The sequence below is a fragment of the Marmota flaviventris genome, chromosome 11 (genome assembly GCF_047511675.1).
Source record: "Marmota flaviventris isolate mMarFla1 chromosome 11, mMarFla1.hap1, whole genome shotgun sequence".
Taxonomy (NCBI): Eukaryota; Metazoa; Chordata; class Mammalia; order Rodentia; family Sciuridae; genus Marmota; species Marmota flaviventris.
In genome coordinates this window covers 6,866,767-6,883,424 of record NC_092508.1, presented here as the reverse complement: position 1 = coordinate 6,883,424, position 16,658 = coordinate 6,866,767, and the positions used below count along the sequence as shown (strand labels likewise).

General features: G+C 54.2%; 1 protein-coding gene across 2 annotated transcripts in view; it reads left to right on the top strand.

The window, feature by feature from the left end:
• The window catches only part of Efhd1 (EF-hand domain family member D1), a 38,824-nt gene that overhangs the window by 11,595 nt on the left and 10,571 nt on the right, over positions 1 to 16,658 (top strand). For both annotated transcript variants that reach the window (XM_027941955.2, XM_071619340.1), the window contains exon 2: positions 11,652 to 11,799. In XM_027941955.2, the coding sequence (XP_027797756.2) occupies positions 11,652 to 11,799 (148 nt within the window). The remainder of the gene's footprint in view (positions 1 to 11,651; positions 11,800 to 16,658) is intronic.

Here is a 16,658-nt window from a genome sequence, read left to right as displayed (position 1 = left end):
GCGGCCTCGCCTTGCAGACACTCGCGCAGCCCACGGTCAGCTTGGAGCAGGCTTGCAGGAAGGAGAAGGATTCTGTTCAGGATCTACAGGCTGCCTGTGCCCAGGGCTGGCCCTTCTGCCTTTTCCTGGTGGTGAAGCAACCCAGGAACCCTCCACCTCAGGGCTGCAGCTTGTCCCCAAGCTGGAGTTAGACATCCCCACCCCCAGCACTGCTACCGAACTGGGTTTTGGGCAGCTCTTACCACATATCTTTCTGCTGACAGTCCCGGCTCTTGGCCCCGTGGGGACTTGTGAGCTCTGTCAGGGCCTTGGATCAGCCATGCTGGCCTTGGATCCCGCCCAGCGTGGCCTTGGCGGTGACAGTCTCTGCCCCTCCCTGCATGCCTCATGCCCCCTCCCGCAGAACAGCTGAGGATGTTGAGCTCTGGGCTCTCTGGCACAGCCCAGCAGCTGCCGGTGCACTTACTGTGTGCTGGCCCCGCTCCTGCCATGTGCACACAGTAACCCATCTCTTCCCCACAACCCTCTGAGGTGGGTGCTGTCGGTACCCCCACTCTGAGGCACAGACAAGCTAGGGGACTTGCCCAGTGCCATGCATCTTTCAAGTGGTGGAGCTGGGATTCAGATCCAGGCTACCTGCACTCTAGTCCTCTGCATCACGAGCCTCCCTCACATTCCCATCCCCAGCTAGAGGGGAGCTGGTGTTGCTCTGCAGGTGGCCTGCAAGCCCCACTAGACCACCCACCTCATACTTGGCCTTCTCCTCTCCATCGTAAATGTAGTAGCCAGAGGGCCTTGTTACAACCCAGGCCCCGTTACTGTGTTTCCCTCTTCAGCAGCCCTGTGAGTTGGAGGTAACATACAACATTCAGTGGCTCCCTATTGCCCATGAAACGGTGTCAGGTTCCTCATGCTGCCCCTTAGGGCTCACCCCAGCTGGCTGTTGAATTCTTCTTTCTCACTAGTTCTCCCAGCCTGTCTCCACTCTCAACTGGGCTAATTCCCTCAGAGCTTCTCCAGGTGATTATATTTCAGCCTATCAGTTATTATTGATTCTTGTGGAGCTCCCGACATCCTCCAGAGTTTTCCCTGGGAAAGCAGAAACAAGCTAACCTTTCTGCAGATCCACCCCACCCCAGGCCCCACCCCACCCAGCGTCCACTCAGCGCCATGCACAGATGGGAGCCTTGACCTCTGTAGAGGTTTCTGTGCGCTGCTGGCTGCAGCTGCCGGGGACCCTAATCACCACCAGGGAAGCGGGCGGGCCCACACCTCCACTTGGGCACACGCCTGTTAAGTGAGATGTGGAAAAAGGAAAGTGACCACCTTCTCAGGTTGCCCCCAAGATCAAGTGACCACTCACTCAGGTGTACAGTCAGGGCTTTAATTAGGTCACTAGTTCAGGCCCCACGTGAGGGCTGCTGGGTTCAAGGTGGTGCCAGCCTGGAGGAAGCAGGGTCCTGCTGGCAGGGAAGGGTAGGTGCAGTGGGGGCCTCTGAGGGCGGGTGGGGCAGCTTTTCCCTTCCTACCTGGAGCAGCGGGGCCCCAACATGGAGTTGGGCTGGCAGGGCAGGGCCTCCGCCTCTGGGGATGCTCTCTCTGCTGCTCTGCCACCTCTGCGCAGTGCCCACCCCAGCTTCTCTGACTTCCTGGGCTTGGAAGTCAAAGGGGGGCCTGGGCTGGGGCCTGGCACTAAGGAGTGCCTGTGGAAACCCTGTGTTATGGCGGTCCCAGGACTAGTTCCCAGGAGCCTCCAGCTGTGTTTCCCCAGCTGGACCCCCAGGGGAAGTATGCGGAGCTCAGGGTGGGCTTCCCTCTGCTGTACTGCAGCCAGCCCTGGTGGAGAACCCTCTGTGCCTGTCCCACCCCACCTTTAGGGATGGCTCTGCAGGCACCCTGCCGGGAGCTTATTTGCCTTTGATGTTGACAACAATTGGACAAAGGAGGAATCAAATGCCAGAGAGCTCCAGTACCTCACCCAGAGCCACCACACTGGCACGTGAGGGTGCTGGGACTTTGGACAGGGAACGTGACCCCAGGTGCGCACACCTGCCTGCTGCTTCACCTTCCTGGAAGGAGTGGGGACTTCTCAGCCACCCGGTACCTTTGCACTGCCGGATCAGGCTGTCTGAGGCCAACCCCTCCCTGGCCATCACTGGGGGGTTCTGGCCTCTGTGTGAAGCACTTTGGGCTATTGGTCGGCATGTTTCTTTGGGGTGGTCATGGGCCTCTTTGCTTTGTTTCCACCCTGGGTGGCTGGTGTCAGTGGGCAGTCTGTTTGCAGTCGAACCCTCTGTACCCAGGGCTGCCAGTGACCAGTTGGAGCACAAGGCTGGGGAGGCGGGTGTGGTCAATGACCATCCTGTGTGGTCACCCACCACCCTGAATCCATGTGACAGCCCTGGTAGGAGGGCACTCCCAGGCATGCTTTTGGGACAGGTGGATGTGGAAGAAGGGTAGTGCTGCCCCTGCTGCCTTGCAGGGTGCTGAGCTCACGGGGGTCCTTGGAGTAGAGGGCTCTGTCCTGCCCTCGCTGTTCTTTATGGACTTCCAGACACAACATACGGAAGCACAGGGTGTAGTGGCTGATTGGAGGGTGGTGTCCCAAACTCTACGGGTCCCCTGCAGCCTGCCAAAATGTTGGCCTTTTACCAGAAAAGGAGAGGAATTTACCAGAAGGGAGCCCTGAAGCCCTGGCTTCACAGCAGCAGATACAGCCAAGTTCAGCCCTGTGCCCATGCCATCCTCATGCCACCCCACACCCTCCCCGCCCCCTCCAGCCCCTGTGCGTTCGCCCTCCCATCCGGGCCCTGTTGTGGTCCACTCGCCCCCGCCCCCAAAAGACCCAGCCTGTCTCTGAGCCAGGAGGTCTTTCAGAGGCCGTCGCCTGGAGCTGCCTCCCTGCTTGAGGCTCCCTGGAGGTGCCTGAGGAAGACAGATCTCTTCCCGGGTGCCTTGTGGACATTCCAGCACCCCAACAGGATTGGACCCGCTACAGAGGCCCCCTCCCCGGCCCTGCTGTCTCCCCCTGTTGGTTCCCGCTCGCCCAGGGCCCCCTGCTCTCCGCACTCTCGCCCTGTGTTCTGTGTCCGCCTGCCTCTGGGGCTGGCTGAGCTTTGCTTCGGCTCTTGGAGGCCTAGGTAGCCAGGTGCAGAGGGAGCCAGAGAAGGAAGCAAGTGATTGGAGCACGGGAGAGTCCGGAGCTCCTGAGCCGGGAGTGGCAGTGAGCCAGTGACTGGAAATCAGACGTGTGGGGCCCAGGCTGTGGCACCTCATCCCTCAGAGCCCTGCCTTCCTCCCGCAGCGTCCACTGTTCCTGCCACATCACATGGGAAGGAGGGAGAGCAGGTGAGTGACAGCCAGGGGGACTGGCAAGAAGGATGGAAGCCAGAAACAGAACTGGGCAGAGGGACCTTGGGGAATCCCTGAGGCTGCTAGATAGGCACAGTTAGGGACACCCACAGGGTGATCCCAGATGGTCCCCAAAGGGACCACCTGCTGGTAGCTATAGCCTGCGGTGCCTCCCTCTGGGCCTGAGGCCACCAGGGAGCTGTGAAGGGCTGGTTCTCTCATTCAGCAGACCTGGAGGCTCCCGGAGACCCTGAAGTTCTAACAGTTCCACGTGCCCTTGTCCCAGCTGCACTTGGAGTGGCCTCGCCTGGCTGTTTGAAAAATCACCGAGTTCCTAACAAGGCCCTTCTATGTAGAGAGAAGCAGGGGTCCTGGTGGTTGCTGGGGTGAGCCACCCCCCCAGCTCTAGGCATTTTCTGGGGCACTGCCACCCTCCTGGGAACCCCCCACCTCAGGGGTCCCTCGGGGAGTTTCTGATGGCTGAGCCTCGGGCACACAAAGGCTGCTGGTTTCTCTCTTTCCTCATTAATGGAAGGATTATTCTGGTGAGGTGAAAACCAAGAAGACCCAGGGGCTCTGCACAGGGGAAGTCAAAAGAACAAGTGATTCATGGACTCAGGAGGGGTCCGAAACTGGGTGGACACTGGACACCAGCCCTTGTCCCCTTGTCACTGTCTCCTCTGTAGCTGGCCGTGTGGGGCTGGGGCTAGGAATCTCCTGATTCACTCAGGCAAGGCTGGGGGCTTCTCCAGGTGATGGGCATGCTCAGTGAGGGGCCCACGGGTGAGGGTCTCAGCCCACTTCACCACCATACCTTCAGAGATGGCCCCTGTCCTTAAAGAGGCAGGAGGCCTGGGCAGTGGGCTCATCCCTGGAAAGGGCTGCACTGGACCAGGGACCACAGCAAGCAGCCAGTTACTGAAGACGGTGGAGGCACTTTGGGACCATGTTCTTGGTGGAAGGCATGTGCTTTCTCCTGATGCCTACACATAGGGGCTAGTTCATAAAACCAGCCCCTTACTCACCGTGACAGGCGCCAGCCAAGGTTAGCTCCCTCGGACTCCTTTACAGCCCAATAAGGCACTTAGGGCTGGGATCACTGTTCCCGGAAGGGTCAGGTCTCTCTCAAGGGTCCATCAGGGAAAGGTTTCCACCCGTCTGTGTCTGTGTCACCATCCTGAGTGCCAGTGGGACCAGAGTCCCTCACAGGGACTGAAACAATGGTAAACGTGGAAAGAAGTCACAGTGCAGAAGGACACCCCAGGCAACGGCGACACAGGGTCTCGGAGTTATGAATGGGTTTCCTTTACTGGTCTGGGTTGCCTTTAATAAGAAAGATCTGGGGGTTGGGTGTGGCTCAGCGATGGAGCACTTGCTTAGCTTGTGCAAGACCCTGGATTCAATCCTCAGCACCAAAAGAACCCACAAAATTACAGGGAAGAAAAAAGAGCTGAGAAGTTGGTAGAGGAGGATTAGGAGCTCACGGGGACTCCAGTGAACCTGAAAGTGTTTGAAAGATGCCAACTGTGTGTTTGGGGTGATGGTCGGGGCCGTGGTATCTTGAGGATTTGAAATAAAAGAAGGGGGAATGTAGGTTTAGGCCCAGCTTTAGGGAGAAAGCAAGCCCCAGTCAGATGGAGCTTGGGCTGGGGCTAGGGTCCCCCTCCCCAGCTGACCACTTCCAGGTTACTCTGGGGCCAGGTCCCACACCCCAGGGCTGGAGAGTTCATCTGTGCTCTGGGGGTGGGGGGTGCCCTGGCCCCCACTCAGGCAAGGTATTCTAGGTGCTGTCCCCTTTCTAGAGGGTTGGATTTCCACTTGCAGGGAAGGTGATAGCATTTTCGTGGGGAGGGGAGCAATAGATGTGTTGTGTGAAGGAAACAAATTCACTTGCATTGGCCTGTTAAGAATAAAACAGATGCTGTTTATTTGAAATGCCTGGCTGGGGAGACTGTTTCTCCAAATGTCTGTAAGGTGGCAACTTTAGTGCACTCTTGGTCACAAGTGAGTTGCTTTGCATGGGTAGGTAATGTGTGGCCCCATGTTTCACGGTCAAAGTGAGAAGCCATGAATATCACAAACACAGCACGGTCATTTCTGCCAAAGCCTTCAGATATTAACCACATCACTGCTCACAGTGATGACAGTGATCTGTTCATGGGACATTGAGTAGACCTCCCCTAGTCTCTTGAAAGTTGAGGGGTACCTAGAATAAACTCAGTTCATGACCACGCTTGCCTTCCCTGCTCTCATAGAAGCTTAAAACCCCAGGCCAGTGCTGTTCCCTTAGAGGTGACTTTGCTACTTATTACAGTTGTCACTGTCCACTAAGTGGGACTACTGGTTACCACTTCCCAGCACTGCTGGATTTAGTGAGGTCATTTAGCCCAGTGCCTGGCCTTCAGTGAGCTCTCAATAAACAAGAAGGGCAGGTGGCTTGTATTAAAACTTTTCACAGGACTGTCCTAAAGATCAAAAGGACCAGCCTATGAGACAAAGGTGGTCAGCTGTGAAGAGAGCAGTTGTACTTGCTGGACGTTTTGAGCCCCACTGTGTCCCGGGCTCTGCAGAGTCAGGGGGGTGTTTCGAGGGAGGAGATAAAACAGTGAGAAGATGAAAGGGATGTGTTGAGTTTTTTCCTGCCTGTCTTGCAAATCTAGGCCCTGAAGGAAGTGACTGTAGACCAGCCCTCGGAGAGGGTCACTTTGAAGAGACGGGTGCCCTTCTGAATTCAAGTCCCGGCTCCACAGGGAAGGGATGCCACTGATGTGGTCACTTTATAGTCCTGCCAGGACTTCAATAGATGGCACTAGGCTGATGCTTCTAATAGGAACAAAAGAAGGCAGGCTTGACTGAGCACCTGGGAGTGGAGGGCGGCTGGCTCACGATTCCTTTCTTTCCTGCTCTCGGCCTTGGAGATGTCCCCTCCATGTCTCCGCACGCGCCATCCCTGTGCCAACCTCTTGCCCCCAGCAGAACCCAGCCCAGCCCTGTGTGGGCCTCAGCCTTGGCTCTTCTCCTGTCTGGGATTTGCCCACTGGGGTGGTGGGCTTCTGCTTCCAGGCTCATGATCTCCAAAGGGGTTGGACCCAGGCTTCTCACCCAGATAGAAATTGGACTTTCTCGAAGCCGTTGCCCAGAGCTGGCTGAAGGTCCTTTCTGGCTCGTGTGCTCTTTGTCAGTCTGGAGAGTTTTGGGTTGGAGCATCCAGAGGAAAGTTTTTCCAGAACCCCAAAGGAGAGTGGGAGCACGGCTTTGCTGACGCCTCTCGGTGGCTGGAGGAGCCCCAGCCTGGCTTGGCCCCATTGCCCGCCTCTGTGTCTGCGGCAGGCAGTGCCATCTCTAGGTCAGTGAGCTGGGAGCCACTCAGTGCTCTCCCATGTGCCTGAGGACAAACCCCTGCCTTGTTCCCTGACCTTTACTTCCCGTCCCCACTCCCAGTATGCCCCTTTCCTGCCACCTAAGCCTTTTAGCTGCTCCCTCACAGATTCCCCTCTCCTCCTTCCTTCTCTGCTGTCCAGTGTCTGCTGACACTCCTTCCTGCCCGTGCCTGGACAGACTCACGTCTTAACGGTGCCGCCCGCAAGGCTCCGGTCTCCTCAGCGAGCTTTGTTGGAACACATGCTTTGTGCTGAGCACAGGGCAGAAGACTTTCACTCAGAATCTCTGCATTCAGGGAACTTAGTGGTCATTTAACTGGGCCACCCCTTCTTTTATTTTTTGTGATGCTGGGGATGGAGCCCGGGGTCTCGTGCACCCTGGGCAAGCACTGTGCCACCTGGAGCTGCCCCTTCTGAGGTCGACTGCCCCCTCTGCAGTGGAAAATCACTACAGGCGGAGGATCTGTGGTCAGATGAGCCTGTGCTGTTTCCCTCTGGTGAATTTTGAACACATGACCACATGGAAGGCTCTGGAAAGTTCCACACCATGGAAACCTGTTTTCTTTGAGTAGGACTCCTTGTAATGGAGACTGTCCATCTCAGCCTGTTTGTGAGAGCTCTCTTGACTTTCCGGGTCTGGATCTGGTCAGCTGTTTTAAAGAAAAGATCCTCTTTGCACCTCGTGGAAATGGGTCTCATTTCCACGATCAGAGCTCCGTTCTGGCTGCCTCTGGGCCCCTGGGCAACGTCCAAAGACAGCTCTTTTTCTTCCTGGAGCTGAAGACCCCTGGTCCCTTCTTCCTCTGTCCTTGCACGGGGTCTTAGGCCTTCCCACCTTCTTGGGAGCCTCCACTGACCAGCCCCAGCTTCCCTGGAGTGTGGGGTCTGCATGGGGTGGAGCAGGGCATCAAGGGGTGGGTGGGAGTAGGTGAAATTAATGTTCAGGTGGACTTGGCCATTTCCACAGGAATCGTCTTTCTAGTGCATCTGGAATATTCTATTAGATCTATCATTCTTGTTAGTTAGTTTGTTTGGGACTTTTCCTTCTTACCATAATGAGTATGTGGCCTCCAGGGGTGTGGTCACACACGCCACTGAGCTCCCTCAAGCTCTGTGCTTCTGAAGTTGGCTTGGGGTCTTAGTTTCGGGATCTTGATCTTTTTTTTTTTTTTTTTAATAAGCTCCTTCATTTATTGCCACATGCTTTTTTAAATTTATTTTTTAGTTATTGGTGGACACAATGTCTTTATATTTATATTTATGTGGTGCTGAGGATCGAACCCAGTGCCTTACGCATGCTAGGCAGGCGCTCTACATCTGAGCCACAATCCCAGCCCCCTTGATATTTTTTAATTGAAAAAGTTTTTTAATTGTGGTAAGATGTGTGTGTGTGTGTGTGTGTGTAAAGTAAAATGTACTTTTTAAAAAATTTTTTTTCTGGTGCATGGAACCCCAAGGCCTTGTGCATGCTAGACAAATGCTTAAGCCCTGAGCTACAGGACAGCCCCAGCCCCCAAACTGACCACTTTTAAATATGCAGTTTAGTGACACTAAGTACATTCACCATCATCCGGTCCCTGAACTTTTTCTTTTTCTTTCTCTTTTCCCCTCCTTCCCTCCTTCCTTCCTTTCTTTTTATGGTACTAGGGAGTGAACCTAGGGGCACATTCCCAGCCCTTTTTTTTTTTGTTTTGGGACGGGGTTTTGCCACCTTTCTGGGTGGCTCAATCACAGAGGGTCCACCTGACCGATGGGGAATCTGCCCTGTGGGTCTCCCGCCCAGGGCCTGACAGAGGGCCTTGCTCACCTGAGCAGCAACTCCAGTTGACCATGGTTTTCTGTTGGGCCCGTTTGACTACCAGCTTTCAAAGGTGCATGAGCACATGGCCCAGCAGTTGTACTGAGATGTCTACCCAAAGAAACCAAGAGGGAGTTCCACACAAACACGTGTGTACCAGTGTTCAAAGCAGCCAAAAAGTGGAAGTAGCCCAAGTGTCGTCACCTGATGAACGGATGGACCAAGTGTGGCGTGTGTCTGCAAGTGGAACCTTTTTTGGCAACAGAAAGGAATAAAGTCGATGGATGAACGCTGGATAAATGAGTGAACCTTGAAAACGTTAGTGAAGGGAAAGAAGCCAGACAGGAAAACTATATATTGTGTGAGTCCATTTATGAGAAATTTCTAGGTGTCAAATCCACAGAGACAGAAATGCTAGTAATTGCTAAAGGACCAGGGAGAGAGAAGCAGGGGGAATGACTGCTAATGGCTATGGATTGTTTTTTAGGGTGATGAAAATATTCTGGAAGTAGATGGTAATGATGGTTGCACAGAGTTGTGAATATACTAAGAGCCACTGAACGGGCTGGGTGCAGTGGCCACACCTATTATCCCAGAAAATTGGGAGGCTGAGGAAGGAGGATCCCAAGTTAGAGGCTAGTCTCATCAAGAATGCAGCTCAGTGACAGAGCATGGCCAGGTTCAATTTCCAGAAATACAAAAAAAGTACCACTGAACTGTTCAATTTATAGGAATAGATAGTATAATGTGTGAATTATGTCTCAATTAAGCTGGGGTTTTGTTTGTTTGTTTGGTACCATGGATTGAACCCAGGGGCACTTAATCACTGAACCACATCCCCAGCCCTTTTTATATATTTTATTTCAAGACAGGGTCTCACTGAGTTGCTTAGGGCCTCACTAAATTGCTTAGGGCCTCACTAAATTGCTGAGGCTGGCCTTAAACTGACGATCATCCTGCCTCAGCCTCCCAAGCCACTGGGATTACAGGCATGTGCCACCTTGCCTGGCTCATTGCTTCCATTTTAAAGTACTCACAATCCATCTTTGTGTGTGTGTGTGTGTGTGTGTGTGCTGGGAATTAAACCCAGGGGCAGCTTACCACTGAGCTACATCTATAGCCATTTTTACTTTTTATTTTGAGACAGGGTCTGGCAAAGCTGCTGAGGCTGGCCTGGAACTTGAGATCCTCCTGCCTCAGCCTCCCCAGTTGCTGGGAATAGTCCATTCTTTGATTCTACTACTAGATCCTGGGCTGATCCATTTGTGATGTGTAGATTCTACCTGGCAGCCTGGAGGTAGCTTGCTCATTTCCAGATGTGGAACACCTGTCTTCAGGGCTGCTCAGAGGTCACCAGCATTTACTCAGGGATCTCCTCTGTGACCTTTAGCACCTTATCAAATAACTCTTCCAACAAGGAGGCTGCACCCAGAGGGTGGGGAGGACTTGCATAAAACATGCCCAGCAGAGGAGGTGGTGAGTGCTGGGGCCAGACAAGGACAGACAGTGGGTGCTGTTGACAGCAGAGGCAGAAGTGGGAGGCCCTGGGCTCTGGGGAGCAAGAAGGCCACAGAGCAGAGCAGGGCGGGCTGGAGGGTGGGAGGAGAGGCATGAACCAGCCACAGTGGCCGGCATGGAGCACCGTGGGGACTCCTGCGCCTCCCCCTGGCTGGCCTGGCTGTGTGGGTCCTAGAAATGCCACAGCCCTCAGGGGCCAATTTCCAGAGGCCCACGGCTGCATTTCTTGGTGGGCGTCGGTGGTGGTTCTCGACAGCAGCGGGTTTGTGTTCCTGGGGGTGGGTGTATGAAGAGGTGGGTAGTGAGGAAGGCTGGTTTGCTTATGATTAGTTTAGTTTGAAAATTATGGTGAGATGTGTGGAACGGATTTTCCATTTTAACCATCTGAGTGCACAGCTCAGGAGTGTTAAGTGCGTTCCCGCTGTGAGGCCAGCGTCACTGCCCACTGCCCACTGTCCGCTCTTCCTCAGCCCATGCTGAACCTCTGCCCATCATCACACAGGAGCCCCCACCTCCCCCAGCTCGGCCCACATCCGGGTCCCTCTGTAGTGGACCCCACCGTGCGTGTCCTCTTGTGCTGGCTGACTTCATCTAGCATTACGTCCCTGAGGGTCCTCCCTATGGTGGCATGTGCCAGGGTTTCCTTTCCGTGGGTCATTCCCACCACTTGGCTGTGGAGACCTGACTGGCTCTTTAAAGCAGGGCATTCAGACCTGAGCAGCAAGAGGCCTCTTGGTATCAAAAATATGAAGGCCCTCAAGGGAGGGGAGCCAGGGGGTCTGCAGGAAGCCCCGTGAGGCCAGATGTGTGGAGAAGGGACAGGGCTGGGCTGGGCAGAGGCGGGGGAGGCTGAGCTGAGCTGTCTGGAGATGCCTCCCCACCCCCTCACCTCATGAGGCTGGTCCCTGGAGGGGGCTTGGGGACTGGTGGGTCAGCCAACGGAGGTTCTGTGAAAGGAGAGTCGATCACACAGATGTGATCATTTAGACCTGGTGAGTGACCCCGATGGCAAAGCCAGAAACCTAAGCCAGGCCCAGGCCCAATTCACAGCCACGCAGAGTGGGAAACAGCTTCCGGAGACACAGGACAGGCAGCCCAAGGGAATGGGGGCTGTGGGAACTGGGTGTGCAGGGATGTGGGGATGGTGCCCAGGAGGAGGTTCCGTCCTGTGAGCGTAGAGGGTGCCGTGGGCACCCGTGTGCCGCTCCCCCAGCGTGAGGCGCCCATGGTGCTGATGGTCTGAACCCGGGAAAGTCAAGTCAACGAGGCACGTGTTCATCCTGGGGAAACGCGTGGCCTGGAGGAGATGAGAGACGTGACACTAATGTGTACCGCCGAGTCCACTCTTAAGTCCTAAGGTGTCTTGCTCAGAGAGGTCCCTTCTGAGGAAGGGACCTGGACACCGAGTGGGAGATACTTGAGTCGTTTTTCAGTAAGTGAGGGCTGGGGATGAGGACACCTGCCTAGCAGGTAAGAGGCCGTGGGTTCCATCCCAGCAACACGCACAAGAAGAAACAAACTCATAAATGAGGCCAAAGGATTACGTGTCTGGGAGACTAACAAGTGTCCCTTCTTCCTGACCGTGCCTTGCTGCGACCCTGCAGGTATGATGCTGGGCGCGACGGCTTCATCGACCTGATGGAACTGAAGCTGATGATGGAGAAGCTGGGGGCCCCCCAGACCCACCTGGGCCTGAAGAGCATGATCAAGGAGGTGGACGAGGACTTCGACGGCAAGCTCAGTTTCCGGGAGGTATCTGCATCCTGTTGTTCCTGGGCCCTGGGGCGGGACCCCCAGTTTACAGCCCTCTGGGGTACAAACGGGTCTGCCTCTTGAGAGTGCTGTTTGGAAATTTAACCTGCAATGCTGCTTTTAAAACTATGCTCAAGGGGCGGGTGTTGCTCAGTGGTAGAACCTGGGCTTAGAATGTCTGAGCCCTGGGTTCCCTCCCCAGCACCCGCCTCCTCCGCTTTAGGGAGGTGTTGAGCCAACGTGCTGGTCTGGGAAAAAGCTCAGGAAACAGACGGAAAATCACCTCACTTGCGTAAAGTGGTAAGAAATCTAGAAGGATGTTTCACCAAAATATCCGTAGTGGATATTTATAGGCACAAAGTTTTGGTGTGTTTTTATTAAATGAGGAATAGAGTGACCATTTCCCACCCTAGACAGACAGGAGCTGTATACTCTGTACTGTGGGCACTGTGCTTGGTCTTCCTCTGTCTCCTGACATGCAGCTAAACCCTCGAAATCTCCATGCTAATGAGATGGCAGCAGGCCACCCCTAGGTAGATTCAGGATGGGGCTGGTCACAGGAAGGACCAAGAGCAACCTCTTGGGAAAGCAGACCATCTGAAGGTTAAATGATCACCAGCGGCCAGTGATTGAATCTGTCGTGTCTATGTACAGAATTTCCATGAGACTGAAAAGGCCTGAGGGGAAACTCCTGAGGGGCGGTGAGGTGCCAGAGGCCTGTCCCCGGGACTGCATCTGAAGGTGAAAGGGGCAGTCTTGGGGACTGAGCCCTTGACTGTGGGCTCTGATGCCTTCACGGGCAGATAGTGTTGGAACTGAATCAGATTCGAGGTCGCCCAGCTGGTGTCTGCTGGCGGCTCTGCCCCTAGAGAACCGCTTGCTTGCTGGTGCAGGGAGACCCCGCATACCTGGGGTCAGAAGTGCTGTGTGAGGGAGAGGAGGAAAGCCACGCTGGCTCTGTACCCGTGTCATTAAAGTGCATCACAGAAAGCGTGAGTTGGCATAACCCTCGAGATGGCCTCAGCCAGCTTTCTCATGTCAGATGGAAAGAAGGCCCAGCCCGCGGTCAGGCCCCTGCGCAGGGCTGAGTGGGGCTGCCCAGCCTGCCCTTGGCACCCATGGCTGATCTTCTCAGCCCCGTGGGGTATCACTCAAGCCCCCGGCTGGGCATGGGCTCTCTCTACCCGGGTTCCTCTGGGGTATAGAGGTAGAAGTGTCTTGGTGAAGCTTGAGGAGACTCTGGGGAGAGAGCCTCTGCTTTGGTCCCCAAAATGGTGACCTCTGGAACAGCACGTCAGGGGCATGCTTAGGGTCTGTGCAGTCACCAGCTGAACTAAGACCCAACTTGCGGGTCCCATTTTGCTCAGAGGCTGCCCCCATCTGCTCCTCTTTAGTCTAAGACACCTGGCTCGCCTTGGATGAGCTGCGGTTTGGGCCACTTCCCGAGGCTGTGGACATCCGAGGCCTGGAAACCTCCAGAGGGCCTGTCAGCTCTCAGCCCCCTCCCAGAGCTCCAGTGGCATTGGCTTTAATCCTGGTCAGTTCCGGGGGATCATGGGGGCCTTGCTGTGGTCCCGTGGGTGGCCACTGTCCCTGGAGTAGGGGACACGCCAGCCCTCAGGCCTCACGGCCCGGCCTCCTGCTGAGTCATTTCACCACTGGTCTCTGCCTGGGCTGGGAACACTGGAGCCACACTGTGCGCAGTGAGAGGAGCCCCGGCTGTGGCCCCATCTTGGTCTGCCACATGGGGCTGGGTCACTTGAGCAAGTCGTCGTCGTTCTTCTTGTACCTGGGATTGAACCCAGGGGTACTTCACCATGGAGACCCGTCCCCAGGCCCTTTAGTTTTTATTTTGAGACAGGGTCTCACTAAGTTGCCCTGGCTGTCCTTGAACTTGTGATCTTCCTGCCTCATCCTCCCGGTTTCTGGGATTACCAGGTGGGTGCCACCGTGCGGGCCAAGGTCTTTTATGTTTGAGCCTCAGTGACAAGAACTGATTTTCCTTCTGTGTCATCGGCCAGCCAGGAAGTGAAGCCTCACCAGAAACTGCATTCCCGTCACCCCCGTGGTGGATTTCCTGCCTCCAGCACTACAGGAAAATAAACTTCTATTGTTTATGACACCCAATCTGTGGTGTTTTGTTAGAGCAGCCTAAGCAGATGAAAACGGGGGTCCCTGGCTGCCCTAGCGGAGCTGGGTGAGCCACCTGCCCAGTCATGGTTGATGGAATCATGACGGACCTCTGGCCACCCTAGTCCAGTCAAATTCTCTCTCCTCTCCTAGACTTTTGCTTCAAGATGACTCTGCCGGTGGCTGCTCCCACTCAAAGTAGGGTGGCCACGGCCTGCCACGTGGACCAAACAGGCCAGATGGAGAGGGAATGTTGTCCCTGGTCAGAGTTGTGCTGCTCTCAGTCTCAGGCCTCCTCTGGGCCGGTACCTGTTGCCCCTGGATTCCTGAGACATCCTCATGTAACAAATACCTCTTTTTGCTTAAGCCGACAAGTTTATTTCTGTGAGTTTCAATCTCAGAGCTCTAACTAATATAGGGGTAGCATTTGTGTCACCTGTCAGAGCTGCAAGGGTGAACAGTCCCCACATCTACCAGAGGCATCAGGCTGTGTTTGGGGTCCTCGGGCTTTGTGAGCTCTCTCTGGCTCTTTGTTCTGCAGCTCCCCCCTCCGCTTCCTCCTAGTCACAGTCAGGACGTTTTCCAATTCTTGTACACCATGCCAGTCTTTGTGGACTATAAATAGGAAGACAAACGAGGCTGGGCGGTTGGAGAGATTGTCATTCAGGGGCAGTGAGTGATGGTGATAAAGTCGAATGGGAATGTCTGGCGTGCTTCATGGAAGGCTGACATTTTCAGGTTGAACTGGATTTTTTTTTTTTTTCTTATTTGGGGTCAGGAGACCCTGGAGTATGATGGGCCACTGTTGGTAATCTGCTGAGATGGCAGAGCCAGGGCCCACGAGCTGGATCCGCCCCAGACCTGAGGCTCAGAGGAAATAGCTTTAGGGAAAAGAGCCGTGAGGAATTCTTTAATGTTTCCAGTTCACAGAGCCCTCCAGAGAACACAAATTCTGTTGCCTGTTCTTCAGATGTGAGAAAACCGAGTCTTGGGGACAGAAGGAAACCCTGAGGTCACTTGGATTGGTGCTGAGCTCAGGGTGCTGCTCCCTCTTTTCTGAGCTGCTTCATGGGGCCAATAAGAATAGCTGATATGGAGAGCTATCTGCTTGTGGAGCTACAGGGGAGAGGGTTCTGTAAACAAAATGATTTAGGTCATAATTTTAGTCAAATTTCTGATGCTATAACAGAATACCTGAGGCTAGTAATCTAGAAAGAAAAAAGGCTTATTTTGACCTACAGATCTAGAAGTCCAGGAGCATAGTGCTGGCATCTGCCAACTTCGGGTGCCACTGAAATTCATGGTGAAAATCACAAGGTCAGGCCATGAGTGGACAAGAAATGGCATGGTGAGAGAGAAAGTACGAGAGCAGAGGAAGCCAAACCCACTCTATTCCCGCCCAGTCCCAGCAGAAAGGCCTTCATCCCGCTTGATGACCTAATCACCTCTTAAAGGCCCACTGCCTCTCAACACTGTTCTAGTGGGTGTTAGTGGGGACAGACTATGGCTGCAGGGTACAGAAGGGCTGGCATTTTACTCCTGCCCACAGCTCACGTTGGCAAACACTGAAGTCTTTTTTGCTTCAGTCTCTTCCCGGAGAGAACTTGGTCATTGCTGTCCCCGCCCTTTTGGCCTTGATCCTATTCCTGGGGGCCTGGCCTCCTTGAACAGGCTGGTTTTCTTTGGGCCATGTTCTGGCCCGATCCTCTGCAGCAGACTGAGTCTTTGCCGTCCTCTAGTGAGAGGGTTAGAAGCTGCAGGTGGATGGACGTGGACTTTCCGTCCATCCAGGCTCGTACTCCTGCCTCAGCCAAGCTCCAAGTCACTGGGCATCGGTTAGTACTGGGGGAGGTCCACAGTGGACTGAGGGCCCTGGAATGAGGAACCTGGGGAGGTGGGTTTTATTTTCAGAGGGGGTCTCAGTATGTTGCCCAGACTGAAATCTTCCCGCCTCAGCCTCCCGAGTGGCCGGGGTGACAGGTGTGTGTCACTGCACCCAGATCAGAGGTTTGTGAGTGAGGCGTTTGGGGCTGTGAGGGAGGGGGAGAACCACTCCGGGGAGCTCACCTCCCCCTAGAGCAAGAGCCTTGGGGTAGAGCCAAGTTGGGCTTTGGAAAGCCTGTCCCACTTATTGGACTTGTCACTGCTTCAGTGATGTCCTTTAACACAGGAAAAAGGTGTGACAAAAGACCTGGGAACCTGAGATTCCCTTGTAGACACATGTATTTTAGGTCTCATCTGAAAACCTGGAGAAATCCTCTTTTGATGATATGGAGTCTATCAGTTTATACCCAAATGGAAAGTAAATAATAGACATTGCATGGTACTTGTTTGTCAGGTAGATTTATAAAAATTATTTAAAAAGAATATAAAGCTAGGCATGGTGGTACACACCTGTAATCCCAGTGGCTCGGGAGGCTGAGGCAGGAGGACTGAAAGTTCAAAGCCAGCCTCAGCAACTTAGTGAGGCTTTTAGCAACTTAGCAAGACTCTATATCTAAATAAAATATATGGGAAAAAAAAGGGGGATGGGGATGTGGCTAAGTGGTTAAGCGCCTCTGCGTTCAATCTACAAAATCGCCTCAGGAGAGAATAGGAAAGTGGGGGGGGCCTGCCATTTATGTTTGGTCAGTTTATTTATTTAATAAATTATTTTGTTGAGGCCTTAGGACAAGTTGCATTCAAAGATTAATTCTTTCAGGTCACGTTTTGAATCTGGAGGAAGTAGA